The sequence below is a fragment of the Phacochoerus africanus genome, chromosome 1 (assembly GCF_016906955.1).
Source record: "Phacochoerus africanus isolate WHEZ1 chromosome 1, ROS_Pafr_v1, whole genome shotgun sequence".
NCBI lineage: Eukaryota > Metazoa > Chordata > Mammalia > Artiodactyla > Suidae > Phacochoerus > Phacochoerus africanus.
In genome coordinates this window covers 132,661,260-132,674,898 of record NC_062544.1, presented here as the reverse complement: position 1 = coordinate 132,674,898, position 13,639 = coordinate 132,661,260, and the positions used below count along the sequence as shown (strand labels likewise).

General features: G+C 41.1%; 1 protein-coding gene across 12 annotated transcripts in view; it reads left to right on the top strand.

Moving 5' to 3' along the window:
- Positions 1-13,639, top strand: part of FOXP1 (forkhead box P1) — a 620,675-nt gene that overhangs the window by 594,773 nt on the left and 12,263 nt on the right. For 9 of the 12 annotated variants that reach the window (XM_047779137.1, XM_047779131.1, XM_047779141.1 and 6 more), the window contains 4 exons: positions 7,769-7,970; positions 8,075-8,154; positions 8,755-8,856; positions 12,500-12,621. In XM_047779137.1, coding sequence (XP_047635093.1) covers positions 7,769-7,970; positions 8,075-8,154; positions 8,755-8,856; positions 12,500-12,621 — 506 coding nt within the window. The remainder of the gene's footprint in view (positions 1-7,768; positions 7,971-8,074; positions 8,155-8,754; positions 8,857-12,499; positions 12,622-13,639) is intronic. The other 3 variants (XM_047779155.1, XM_047779124.1, XM_047779118.1) reach the window with 1 other exon arrangement.

Sequence of the window (13,639 nt, the reverse complement as noted above, 5' to 3'; positions counted from 1 at the left end):
TTTTGAATTCATACACAGCAGGTTTTCTTTTGCAAAGAAGTCCAATATCGCTGCACAGCACTTCTATAACCATTTATTTGGAGTCCAAGTCAAACCTTTGACAGCTAGAGCAGTGCTACAAGCCAATATAAAGAACTCCAAGATGTAAACCAACAATAGGCCGTCTGTGTGAGGTTTGCCATTGTCAAATACATAGATTGTTTGGATTAGTTTATGTAAATGTACTGTTGTATTACCCTTTGGGAAAAAAAAAAAAAAAAGATCACATTTGTGTATGAAAAGTGGTTCCCTTCACAGGCAGCATTATAAATTCCTTATCCTTTAACTTACATGTAAGAAGTAAAAATTGGTGCCTGACAAGCAGATATTGTGTGACACTCTGTTGCCAGAGAGAACCTGCCTTCTTTTCATTTATTGGAAAATAGAAAATTTTATTATAGATACCATCTGATAAATCAGGAATTATTAAAATATGTATAGGTGAGGCTTTGGGAAATTAATTATAAAAGGTAGACGTGTAGTGTTTTTGAACACTTTTTTTTTTATCTCCTTGCCCTAAAAGGGGGGGGGGATTGATTAGGGGAGCACACACATAGAGCAAACCCTTAATTCTTTCAAATTTAGGGATACAGAGTTATCTGATGATAGTTTTAAGGTACCAAAGACTCCCTTTTGCCAGTAATTAATTGATTCCACCTGAAATAAGAGAAAGCAGGGTGTGTGTTCGAATGCGTATTCTTCTAGACTCGTTGATTGGAAAGCAGCTGTCCCTGAGATTCAGTTCTAACCCTCAACGGGGACTTTCATGCAAGAGTCTTGCCAGGAAGTTTGTGAGTTTTTTTTTTTTTTTCTCTCTCTTTTTCCATTTCTGTTTAAAAGGAACTCAGTGTTTATTTTAAAATCCTTAGTCACTAAGTGATAGAATGCTTTGCTGTAAACGTTGCTGTTCACTAAATGCCATTTGGGTGGTAAGTGTCATTTGTTGCGGCCAGTCATCCAACCAGTTCCCAGTTCACTGCATCAAAGAAACTGCCAGAACCTTCTTGGATTGTTCTTATTACATCAGCCCCTAGACGCGTTCGCTGGATCCTGTTGTGGAACTCAGTGGTCACATTTGGATAGTTAGAGGGTATAGTCATCTTGGGAGATTCCCAAGTTTTTAGTTGTGGATCTGAGCTGACTCCCACTGGGAAGCGTGTAGGTGAACTGAATGGGGTTCCAGGTGGTCCTCCTGTTCTGCAGACACCTCCAACTGCATCTCTTCCTGTTGGCTTGCAAATCTCTTAAATCAGAAAACCTTCTCCTTTCATAATTACACCAAGGACTCAAACTGTACTACTGCATGTTGTTTGTGTAAAGGTCATTCCTGGATTTAAAATCATACTATTGCATCAGTGAATATTTATTGAATGTGCTATGGAAAAACATAGGATAGTGAAACAGTAGAGACAACCCTCCCACCCTCCCCTACCCCCCGCCCGCCATCCAGGTATTTGGAGACTCCCAGGACACACCAAGAAAGACACACTCCCAGGCTCTCCGTACATCAACCGTGCTATGGATGAGTAGACCACTGCCCTAGATGGGTGGGGGGTTGAGGGAGACTTCTAGAACAAGGGACATCTAAGATGAAACCTAAAAGATGAATAGGAAGAAATGGAAAGCAGTCAGCCTTATGACTCTTGCCCCAGGGGAGGAGCAGGTATGCATGTCTGTGTGTCTCCGAGGAAGGGAGGTGGGCCAGAGAGGTGTGTGATGGAGATCAGTGTGGAGGAAGGGAAGGAATGGACAGCATCAGCTAAAATAAGCTTTTCATTTGTGATTCTGATATTTATAAGCTTTTAATTTTATTAAGGCTAGGCAAAAGTTTACCAGAGCAGCTGAATATTCTAGCCATGGGGGACGTACCGTGGGCAAAGCCATTCTTGCCATATGTTCAGAACGGCCCAGTGGGTTGTATTTGGCGTTTTTAGGGATTCTTCTTTTTTTCCCTGCTCAGAGAAGCACAAGCAAAAAATCAGGTGATTGTAGACTGTCCCAATGAGAATGATATTCTTTTGTTCTAAACTCAGTACCAGTAATTTTCTCAAGGTCAGTCCCAAATGGATTGCTTGAGGTCAGTGTCTAGAATCTCCTGAGATATTTGCTTGGAGGGGGGCCTCCCTCAGGAGATAAAACAATAACAACAACAACAGGCATGTCTGTATTAATACTTTATTTGGTTGTTAAGGATTTTTCAAAGAGACTTTTCACTGTCACAACATCAGGAAAACCCTGCAAATCGTATTTTATAATCCTGAATACACCAGAGGTATGCCTGGTTTTAGGGTATTCCTAGCCCAGCAAAGAGCAAGTCCCGATTCTGAGAAAGCACATTCCTTCAGATTTGGTGGGCAAGTCATTATAGTGGAGGTAGTACATCCTTTATGGACATGTTAGACACCACAGGAACTGGGCTGTTTGAAGAGAAAAGCAGTGTTAGGTTTTTCCCTTTTATGCATTCTCTTTTCCTCAAACTGTAGCAATTAGGACTGTTTGGAAATAGTTTTAGCTACTATGAAAACAAAGTGTCCGTCCACCCCCCCACCCCCCGCCCCCACCACACCCTCTCTCTAAAAGGGAGTCTCAATTCTTAACAAGCTGGCTGGTCCTTTAGGCTGCTTGGTACAGCCTGGCTGGTCAGGTGAAGAGATAACATGAGGCCATCATAGACAGGTTGGCAAGCAGCAGGGCTTTCTCCTGAAGTCCCCCCTTCCTGAGGGCCACCGTCAGGGACAGCCATCGTCTGTGCTGGGAACTGAGGCAATACCTGGACCCCACAGCCAGTGCTGGTCCAGCCTCCCCCTACCCATCTGCTTACAATCCTCCAGCCTCAGAAAGGCCGTCTCTGAACACAAATGATTCATGTCTAGAATTCACCTGCTCAGGCCAGTTAGGACCAACAGCAGAAAAACGGGTTCTGTGAGCCTGAAAGTCCCTACTAAGCAGCTGGGTCCCTTGGTGTTTGGGTTTCAGGTTTGCCTTTTGTTCTCAGAATCTGTTTTCAAAATGTGAGGCAAGAGCACAAACAAAAATAAAAATGAGTTCTTATGGGAATACTGACGACAAGTCTGTTTCTGTCCGGGGTTTACATCAGCGGTTTGTTGATTTTTTTAAAAAATGTAAGTGAGTCATCATCTTTAGAAGAGAGAGAAAGAAGAGGTTACTGTTTAAAAACTAAAGATCAGTCGTTCGCAAAGGGCCTCAGCAGAAATATCAGGCTGCTGATACAGGTCCAGTCGATTGGATAGGTCAGCTTTCCAGGAGAGTCCCTGTGTGTAACTGAACTGGGAGAAAAGGCGATGGTTGAGAGTGCACAGAAATTTTAAAAAATAAATAAATAAAACGCTTCAGCAATTTTAAGTGACATAAGAATTTAGCTTTTGGCCAGAGTTTCAAAGAGATTATCTTTGCCGAAATCATCACATGATGGAAACTTGCCATGTAGAAAATATCAGAGTTACTAACTTTTCTAAACATAGCAACTTCTTTTTAAATAGAGAATGAATACAATAAGAAAAAGAGGAAAAGAAACCCTCCCAGTGCAATCCCTTCCTGCTCCGTGCCCTGGAAAAAAATGCTCTCTTCAGACCTTAGCTGCAGTCAGAAAACACGCAGTGCCTGTGCTTTCATTTCTAATTGACGATTATATTAAGATTTAATAGTTTACAATTAAGATGAATATTTCAGGATGGCAGCACAACCCTCACCGTTCCTAGTTTGCTCTTCTGTCTTTTTTATTGGGGTGGGAGGGGGAGGGTCTCACTTTTTTCCCCAAGAGAGGCCTTAATTAAAAGAGAAGGTTTGGTTTGAACCCAGAGCCTGTTTTGAAACCTTCTCCTGCTCCATCTTATCTCCACCTCGTGACCTTTCTCCCCGAAGATGGTTTCTCCTCGAGACCAGCATGTGATCATCAAGCCAGAGTTTAAAAGTTAAGAAACTTCTATAGCAGTTGACAAGGTTGACATTTCATTAACTTGTTGGTTCAGCCTTCAAATGATTCCGCCAGGCGAAGCACCCCCCCCATTTGGAGTTTACAGCTTTTTGTTCTTTCTTCCCTCACAGGGCTACAGTCATGTTTAATTTGGAATCTGGGCTCCTTTGGCAAATTAGCAATTAGAACAATTTTGTGGGAATATGTATATGTGTCATTAGTTTTCCTGCAAATTAATAGCAAGGGCAGAGGTCAGGCAGAAATTTTCCACTTGACTGCAGTTTCTCTATTGAGACTTGGCACTTGGTTTTGGAATGGCCACAGCTGCTCTCAGCCACCCTCTTCCTCTAGGAACTGTCTTTTAATTAGTTTACCTCATAGCCATCATTACAAATATGACGGCCTCCCCTCCTCGAAATAAAATTACTGTTTCTACAAAATATTCCAGTGACATCTTGCACCACTGCACATTGATGGTGGGGTCAGTCGAATGCAGCATTTAATCATTAGATCACCTCCATCCGCGTCTCCTAATTAGAGTCCTTACAATACATTTTTATCTGGTAATTAGCTGAGATTGGCTGCTTCCTCTGTGGCTTATTAGAGACAGCCCAGCAGTGGGTGTGAATCACGGTGTCATTTGTCAAGCCTGGTCAACCCCCTCTCTGCTCTCTTCTAGCTCAGTGTTTATTTCCACTTGCTACTGATGTTTCAAAGCCTCCAGAAAATCCAGTTGCATCCCTTTCTTCATGGATTGTGCTAAACTAGAGGGACTTTATGTCTCTCTGTTGCTTTTCTGTGTAGAAATAGTTCAAGCGTTAAGACCTTTGCAAAAGCTGCAAGAATGACATTCTTGTCGCATTTTATGACTTTGTGCTGGTGCCATGGGACTTTTCTGTTCTTGTATGTGAGCACCCAGAAGATGAGTGAATGTTTCCATAAGTTTTGATTTTTGGCAGTGGACTAGCGCCCAGTGGACCTGGTGATCTTCCTCACAAAACTGGAAAGGAGCATATGCATATTTCTTGGGGACACTGTATTTATATTACAATTGTCTTCATTAGGTTTTAAAGACCGCCGTGGTGTTTGGGGTGATGTTCCAGAACTGCAAAGAGAAGCCACAGGGTAGAGTTAGTCCTCAGAATTGTTTTCTGGTTGTTGTGCCTATTTTCCTTTGATCATTGTCCACATTTCATGGCAAACCCTCCAAGGGCAGCCATTGTCTGTCCTATTCCGGTTTTTGTCATTTCGGTGCCCAATGCTATAGGTTTGCTCACAATATTTATCAAATGTTATTTATAAGCAGGGATAAAAGCCATTCCCTGAATCCTTTCCCAAAATGAGCATGCAGAAAAATGGACCTGGCTAGTATTTATTTTTCCCGTTTTCTGGACATAAGGAGAGTGTTATACAAAGGGCCTAGAATCACAAGTGTGTATTTGATTTTGAGTCTGTGTTGTGAATATGGGCAAGTTATTTAATCTCTCCCGAGGCTCTGTTTGCTTATCTGTAAAGTATGAATAATAACATCTCAAGTATTAGTGATGGTATGAGAATTAAGTGAAACTGCTCAGTGGCAGGTAGTTTACAAGATGACTTTTACAAATGGTACCCATGACTCTGCCGAGCGTTCTGATGTTCTTAGACCTAACGGCATCTGCATTTTAAAAGCTGTGTATTTATGAGCACTAGCCTTTCGTGCACTCATTTCCTTGACCCGTTGCTGGGGCTGATGCTTAGACATGGTGTTCCTGTACTTGGTGAAGAAGGCCCAAGGCAAAGAGGAGGCCAGCCCCAGCCTTCCTCCTTGGCTTTTCCGCCCTCCTTCATCTCATGGCTGCTACTCTAGACTTGGTACTTACTGTGCACACGTGTGTCATGAAGTCAAGTCGCTGGCACTAATTTATTTATTTATTTATTTATTTTGTCTTTTTGCTATTTCTTTGGGCCGCTCCCGCGGCATATGGAGGTTCCCAGGCTAGGGGTTGAATCGGAGCTGTAGCCACTGGCCTACGCCAGAGCCACAGCAACTCGGGATCCGAGCCGCGTCTGCAACCTACACCACAGCTCACGGCAACGCCAGATCGTTAACCCACTGAGCAAGGCCAGGGACCGAACCCGCAACCTCATGGTTCCTAGTCGGATTCGTTAACCACTGCGCCACGACGGGAACTCCGCTGGCACTAATTTAAAGAAGCAGCTCCCAGCATTTGCCCAGCTTGCTAGGGTGGGAGGGGTGGCGGGTCCTCAGGGTGGTGCCATCTCCATAGCTTGCCCTTATCACGCCTGGGGGAGAGAGGGGCTGGAAGCAGGAGGGATCTGGTGTTGGCTGCGTTGGCATTTCAAGGGAGGGATATAAAGGAAAGCACAGCTCAAAGCTTGCAACCCAACATTGTTTCCAGCACCATGTTTACATTTTCCCATTAATATTTCCTCAATGATACTTGATCTCTCTCTCATTACTAGAGTATGAGTAAGGTTGAGTCTTCCCAACAAATTGGAACTCTTTTTTAACCTGTTCTTTGATTATGATCTCAGAGGAATTTCATTTTTAATGCTTTCCACAAATAATGCCCTATACTTAGGACTTGTTACAGTGGTGAAACGGCCTAATTTATTAAGTGATTCAAAATCTGGCTTGAGAAGATGATATTAAGTAAGCCTCCTTTACTGCACGTTTTTGGATTGGGGGCAGCTACAAGTTTCTGAAGTTGCAGTTCTGGATAGACTGAAGAAAGATGTTGGAAACAACCAAGGTCGTCAGCGTAGCCAGATTTACTGTTTCAATAACAGTGAACTTTACCAGTACTAATAAGTGAAGCACCTCAAGGTGCAGGTGAAACAGGAAGAGGAAAGGCAGGATCAAAACAGTATACATTCCTTTTCCTCTGTACTACTTCAGATAAGTATTTACTTCCTTACTTGAAGCAATGGATTATTCCCCTTGGGTACTACACATTTGAAACTGGAAGGAGAAAAAAATGAGAATTTGTATAGTTCCGGATCTCTCCTATGACATATTCTTTTTAAGCCAATAGTTTAATGAAGATTGCATATAAAGCTTGCAAAGATTAGTCTCTGCCAACTGATGGAACTAAATGAATGTTTACTGGATCAGTGCCACTCTTTTTCATAGGAGTCACAGGCCAAGTCTCTCTGCAGCATTTTCCATCCGTGAAGTTGCATCGTGGAGTTGAGGTAGCCCACCCCATTGCTGTCGAGGGTGGTAGTGGCTATACACCAAACTTTCCTTTTTATTAAAATTAAGTAAAACCAGTTTCTCACTTGGACTAGGACATTACAGAAAGTTCTGTTGAAGAGCCCAGGTCAATACCCATGTATATCCCAACTGGTGATTCTTGAGCCATTTGTGTTCACTGATGCTACAGGGACCCGTCTTCCCTCTTGGAGGTTTAGGAGGCATAGCAAGCTGTTAAAAGGGGTGTGAAGTCATGATTAAAGACATGTTTTGACCCAGAATTTCTCAAACTCACCCAGCTAAGGAACCCCTTTTTGCGTCTGCAAACACTTACTTAATGGTCTTTGAAAAACACCTGTCTCAACAACAGGAAAGGAGAACATTGCAAGAGGTATTTTCAACTAACTACCGAGGGAACTATTTTTACGTGGGAACTCAAGTCTCCTTTCAGTTGCCGATAAGTATCTACTCTGAGACATAAAACGAGCCGGCCTCCCCCCCCTCCCCCCCCAGTATCATTCCTGCCAGATTTCAGATGCTTTCTTGGCTGCTCTGTTTTTCTGAAGGTCTTCTAAGAAGTGTTCCTTTCCTCACAGCTGAATCTGGTCTCCAGTGTCACACTCTCCAAATCGGCATCAGAGGCTTCTCCGCAGAGCTTACCTCATACTCCTACGACCCCCACCGCCCCCATCACTCCCGTCACCCAAGGCCCCTCCGTCATCACCACCACCAGCATGCACACAGTGGGACCCATCCGCAGGCGGTACTCAGACAAATACAACGTGCCCATTTCTTCAGGTAGCTGCTCCATTTTTGCCTTGGGTGGAATTGTAGTCAGCAATTCTTGTAGACCAGCCTCTTTTTAAAAAGTGATAATTAATAGGACAATGATTCTTATTTAGCAGATATTGCGCAGAACCAAGAATTTTATAAGAACGCAGAAGTTAGACCACCATTTACATATGCATCTTTAATTAGGCAGGTAAGTAAATAACACAGTATGTGAAATTATATCAGAAGGTATATACGTGGGCATGGATATATTGATGAAGTAGATTTAAAACCGTTTAGTATGCAAGCATGCTAAAACCTTTTCTATAAGGTTTTTTAAAACCGCAATATATAACATAATTGCTTTTGATTAAGTATTACAATACGATGTGATTATTAGGAAATTCATTTCACACAACAGTGAAAATGAGCCTGTTTAAAGATGGCAAGTCAATTATCACAAGCTACAGTAATCTCTGATCCCTAGAATTAATCTGAGCTCTAAATAATTACTGAGCTTTAATCAGCTAGTGAAATGTTTTGCATTTCTCTTTGATTCTGCTTTATGAATGACTAATAAATTAATATTTCTGTACGGAAACAGAAATAAAAACTCAAAACAATTAGATAATTCCATTTTGAATTTTGCTATTGAACTGGTAAATACAACCATTAATCTTAGATCATTTTGTGAAACCTTTCTTAGGATTTAGCTCGGTAGCATGATGATTTTATATTTTCAAGAGACTGTTTAATGACAGTTCTGCTGATATGGTCAAAATTATCTTTTTCTGTCACTTGTGCTTCACAGGCCATTCTCGAATCTCCAGAAAAGCAGCTAACACTAAATGAAATCTATAACTGGTTCACACGAATGTTTGCTTACTTCCGACGCAATGCTGCCACATGGAAGGTAAGCTTTCTTGTAGGCCTCTTTAGTCTGGGGTCTTGCCATTCATAGGAGAGAGTTTCTTGTTGATAACATGCAGGTATTGTAAGTTACATTTATATTGTTTTGATACATTCACAGAGTCTAATTTCTAGCAATAGCGGGTTGAGAAAATTCCATTGGAGTTAAAATGCTGGGATGGAAGACTCCCACCATGTTGGCATCTGATGTTGAGATGGACCAACCAGTAAAATCATCTCTCTTTGGTTGGAATGTGTAGGGAAAAGAAACAGCTGAAACTGTTGGTCACCTTCTGAGGTTGTCTTGTGTACATAAACCTTGTGCTTTCAGGTCTTCACCCACCACCAATATTTGCAGAGAATGCATAGATAACTTTTTTTTTAATCCATTAGGAACATGGAGAAATGATCTGATAAACTTGACCTAACCTTCACTGGTTAGGTCCTTACCTAAACTCTTTAACCTAATGAATTGAGAAAGCTATGCACTCCAAGTAGTATCTCAGTATATGAGAGAGAGTACAGGAGAACAGAATATATGTACATATTAGAGTGTTTTTTTTTTTTAAGGCAAGAGACTGTCCATCAGACAGTCATAAGTACTCTGGGAAAGAAAAGTTAATTCTGAAACATGTAACTTGACTGTAAAACAGGAAAAATTCCATAGCTCTACCCAGGATGCCCCCCAACAAGGCTTGCACACGCAGGGTTGGGGGTGGGGTTATCACATGACATTACCTAAATCCCAGTTCAGCAGTTGTTAGTATTTATTCCATCATATTAGATTAAACCTCACCAGTTTTTGGATTTTCCCACTTTTAGTGTCTTGGTTTATATTATTCTTGCTTTAGAAGGAACAGGTACAATCAGAGGTTTGTGGGTTTTTTTGTTTGTTTTTTTTTTTTTGCATTTTTACTACCTAGAATTTTTATAGCCCCTACATTCCAAAACATTTGGAAACATTTAAAATGCATATATTTTTACATGTCATTATTTATAAATGTCTTAGGGATTTATTTATTATAGGATACAGGGAAAATATGCTTTGCTTGAAATACATGTCTTCCTTGCTACTTCCTTAATTTTATATGGGAGAAAAACAAAAGCAAACACAGAAAACACATTTCCTCTGCTACGTTCTTGATAAATTAGTATGTTAAAAGAAACTGAATATAACCATAGAATTAATTCATCAACTTAACAGAGCTGTGAATATCTATTATGACCCAAATTATCTTTTTTATTTCCTTTAAGACACATGGGTGCTGAAGGAAGCTGTGTTCCAAATCTTCCCTTCTTTTCCTCAGCCTCCTTGAGATGTAAAATACAGAAGGATCTTATGCTGTGAATGAATTTCAGAATTTAGGAAGTATAAGCATGAAGCAGACATTTTCTTCAAATTGCTTTTTATAAATAGCAAGTGATCAAATTTTAAAATAATTACCGGTTATGAATATGATATTTAGCTCAGATCTTCAGATTTAACTTTTTCATTTTCGTAAACTGCAGGAAAAAATGCCATTCATATAAACAATCCTAGATGAAGTATTTAATGACTCAAATACATATAATTTTCTCTACGTGTCCTTATTTGTACCATGATCTTAGACAAAAGATGAAATGCCCAGTTAAAGGCATTTTCTGACTGAAAAGAGCTCAGTCAGCCCTGGAGGGCAAGCTCTCCATTTCTAGTTGCCTTTGTTTAGATGTATATAGTCTGCGAAACCAAAACTTAAGTTTTGGCTTTACATCTGTCCCTGTGTGGTTCTGTGGTGCAGACAGATCCAGAGCAGTCCTTTTCCTCAGACAGGGCTCTTTGAGTTCTGTACATCTTGATCCTTATTTTAAAACATTAGACCATGAGTAGTAGGAGGAGACTTGGTTGATTTTTTTTTTTTTTCCTCAGTTGGGGGACTTATAAGTTTACATGCTCTGCCTGGATGGTTTTGTTTTTTAAGGAACTTATTTCAACCTCCTCAGTGTTGTTCCAGGAGAAAACAATAGACCCTTAGCATCCTTTTATCCTCTGCCTTTGCACCGTGTCAAAGAACAGAGTACAATTTATATGCCAAGAAATTTGTCCTACCAACTGTAATTATGCCATGCTTAACGTTTTCCAGAGATGTTTGCTTAGCAAACCTATTAGAAGCAGGGATGTCCCTTCATGGTTACCTGGATGTCTTGAACCCACCTCAGTTATGCTGACATTGCTCAACAACTACTTGAGAATGGATCCTCTGGATTCTCCTTGTGAGCACTTAGTCATGCCCTGTAATAAAGCTTGTCGCCTTACATCTAAATATTTCTCTAGCAGACAAGAAACATCAGCAGTGTCTAACATAGCTCCTCCTCCCTGAGTCACCACTGGTGATTCTCCAGAAACAGAAATGCCTCCCAAAATACATACAGATCGAGAGTTGCCCCTTCAAAGGAGAATTTAGAGAGGATGTATTGCAGGTCATAGATGGGGAGGAGTACAGTGTTTGAGAAGGAGCAACATTACTGAAGTGGAGTGAAGGACTTCATACGATATATGAGGTGTGGTGTGGGCATCAACTTCTCATGCCCCTGCTGTCACCTCCTTATTCCCGCTAAGAGGAAAGTTGGGAGTAGATGATACCTGTCTCTTTGAAATATCTTCATGTCCACTTTTGGGTCTACAACCGTAAGTTCAGCCAGAAGAACTAAAGACATGAAGCCCTGCTTGGTACTCTGCCTAGTAAAGGTTGTGGATTTTCCTAAAACTCAGAAATGATGAGATGTTAAAAATTCTTCACCCTTGAGTTGAGATTCTCCTGTGATACAGTAGAGATAGCAAGGGTCTCAGCTTTGGAGTGACCAGAAGTGATTTTTAACCCTCTGAAAGAAACATGTCTGTGTTGGTTTCATCAACTGCCAGAGTATCATCATTTTGCCATTGAGAGTTCTACAGGTGGGTTCCTTTAGCATTTTCTCAGTAATTAAAATACTTGCCCCATAGTAAGGGCCAACTCTTATCTATATTTGGGAAGGTAAGGCATAGCTCGATGATGGATTCTCATCCATTGGGGGTCATTTCACCCCCCTGCCCTATCAGCCACTGGAGGTGACACTCTCACTGGCAAAATCCAACATTTCTTTCTTTTTCTTAATAAATCTGAGAAAACCTATAGAAGGTGTTAAAGCCCAAACTCTGAAGAAAAAAAGAACACAATGTATTTAACAATATTTATGGTTAAAGTGATTTTTTTAAGAAATGACCCTTTTTGTAGGAGAGACAAGTAGTTTTCAAAGGGATGGTTTCCTATTTTACCTGTTTCCTTATTTTGAAGTCATGTTAACAATGCTTTTTAACATTGCGACTGCAAAACCTGTTTGGGATTTAAAATACGCATACTTTAAAGACTGTTTCTTTTAATTCACTATTACCAAAGACTAGACTGAAATGACAAAGTTCAGTTCATTCAACCTTTCGGGGTTTTTTAATTTTTGCTTTTGGAAGAGGCCCCCTTAACTGCAAGAGGGTCATCCATGGGGGTGGTAGCTCCAGCTTTTGGGGGTGGTTTTACAAATGTGGACTGTGAGGCTGAATTTACTGCTGTTTTTTTTTTTTTTGGAGTCTTTTCTTAAAGAAAATGTCAATGTTCTCTCTTTTATACTTGCTGCAGAATGCAGTGCGTCATAATCTTAGTCTCCACAAGTGTTTTGTGCGAGTAGAAAACGTTAAAGGGGCAGTATGGACAGTGGATGAAGTAGAATTCCAAAAACGAAGGCCACAAAAGATCAGTGGGTATGTCCACCATGTTTGAACTTCTTAGCCTAGCTTGGATTGTGCTAACCAGTGTAACGTAGAGGCTTTTGGCTGCTAGATGGTGTTAGACCAAAGAACTGGTTTTTCACATTGTCTCAGTTAAGGGAAGCAAAAAAGCATTTCATCCCTCCTGTTTTGTATACCCGCCAGTCCCCCTGCCCTGCTTGCTGGTCTTTGTTGCATCACATGCTATTAGCTTTTAGGTGGCAATGCATATTAACCCTCACAAACCATTTGCTTATGCTTATTGCATTTTATTTTCTTTTTCCTGTTCCCTGTATTGGATGTCTGTTCTGCCCCCAACCCCGTCTCCTTTTGTTGCCACTTCATCTCCTTTGCTGCTGCTCCTATCCCAGGGTGCCATTCGCACCAACCTCTCACTGCATAAGTGCTTTATCAGAGTAGAGGATGAGTTTGGGTCCTTTTGGACAGTTGATGATGAAGAGTTTAAACGTGGCCGCCATATTCAACGAGGCCGTCCTCGCAAATACTGCCCCGATGAAAACTTTGACGAGCTTGTCGCACAGTAAGAGCCTTTACTTGCTTTTGTTTTTTGTTTCTGCTGTTGCTTTGGCTTTGCATGGTTGACTCATCCCATAATAGTTTTGCATTTCACCAAGTCGCAGTGCCACAGCTTTCTGCAATGGAACTAAAGTGTGTGATTTGTACATGTATTTCTCTCGTTTCTCCTTGGAACACCAGTGCCTTGAATAATGCTTTTTTGACGTCTTTAATGCAAATATCGGTTGAATTTTGATCCAGCAGCTTTACGGGGACCCTAGAACTCAGTGCTCTTGCGTGACCCCTAAGTCCTCCAAGAGAAAGGGACATTCTTCTCTAGAGTTATGATGTGTATTTAATGGGATACTGGCTCACTCAGTCTAACAATATATCAATGTAGTAAAATGAATGATCAGAGTGCTCCAAGCCTAGGAAAGAAATTGCTTACAGGGTGTCTCTACTTGCGTTAAGGCCCATTGATTAAAGTAGGTCATTT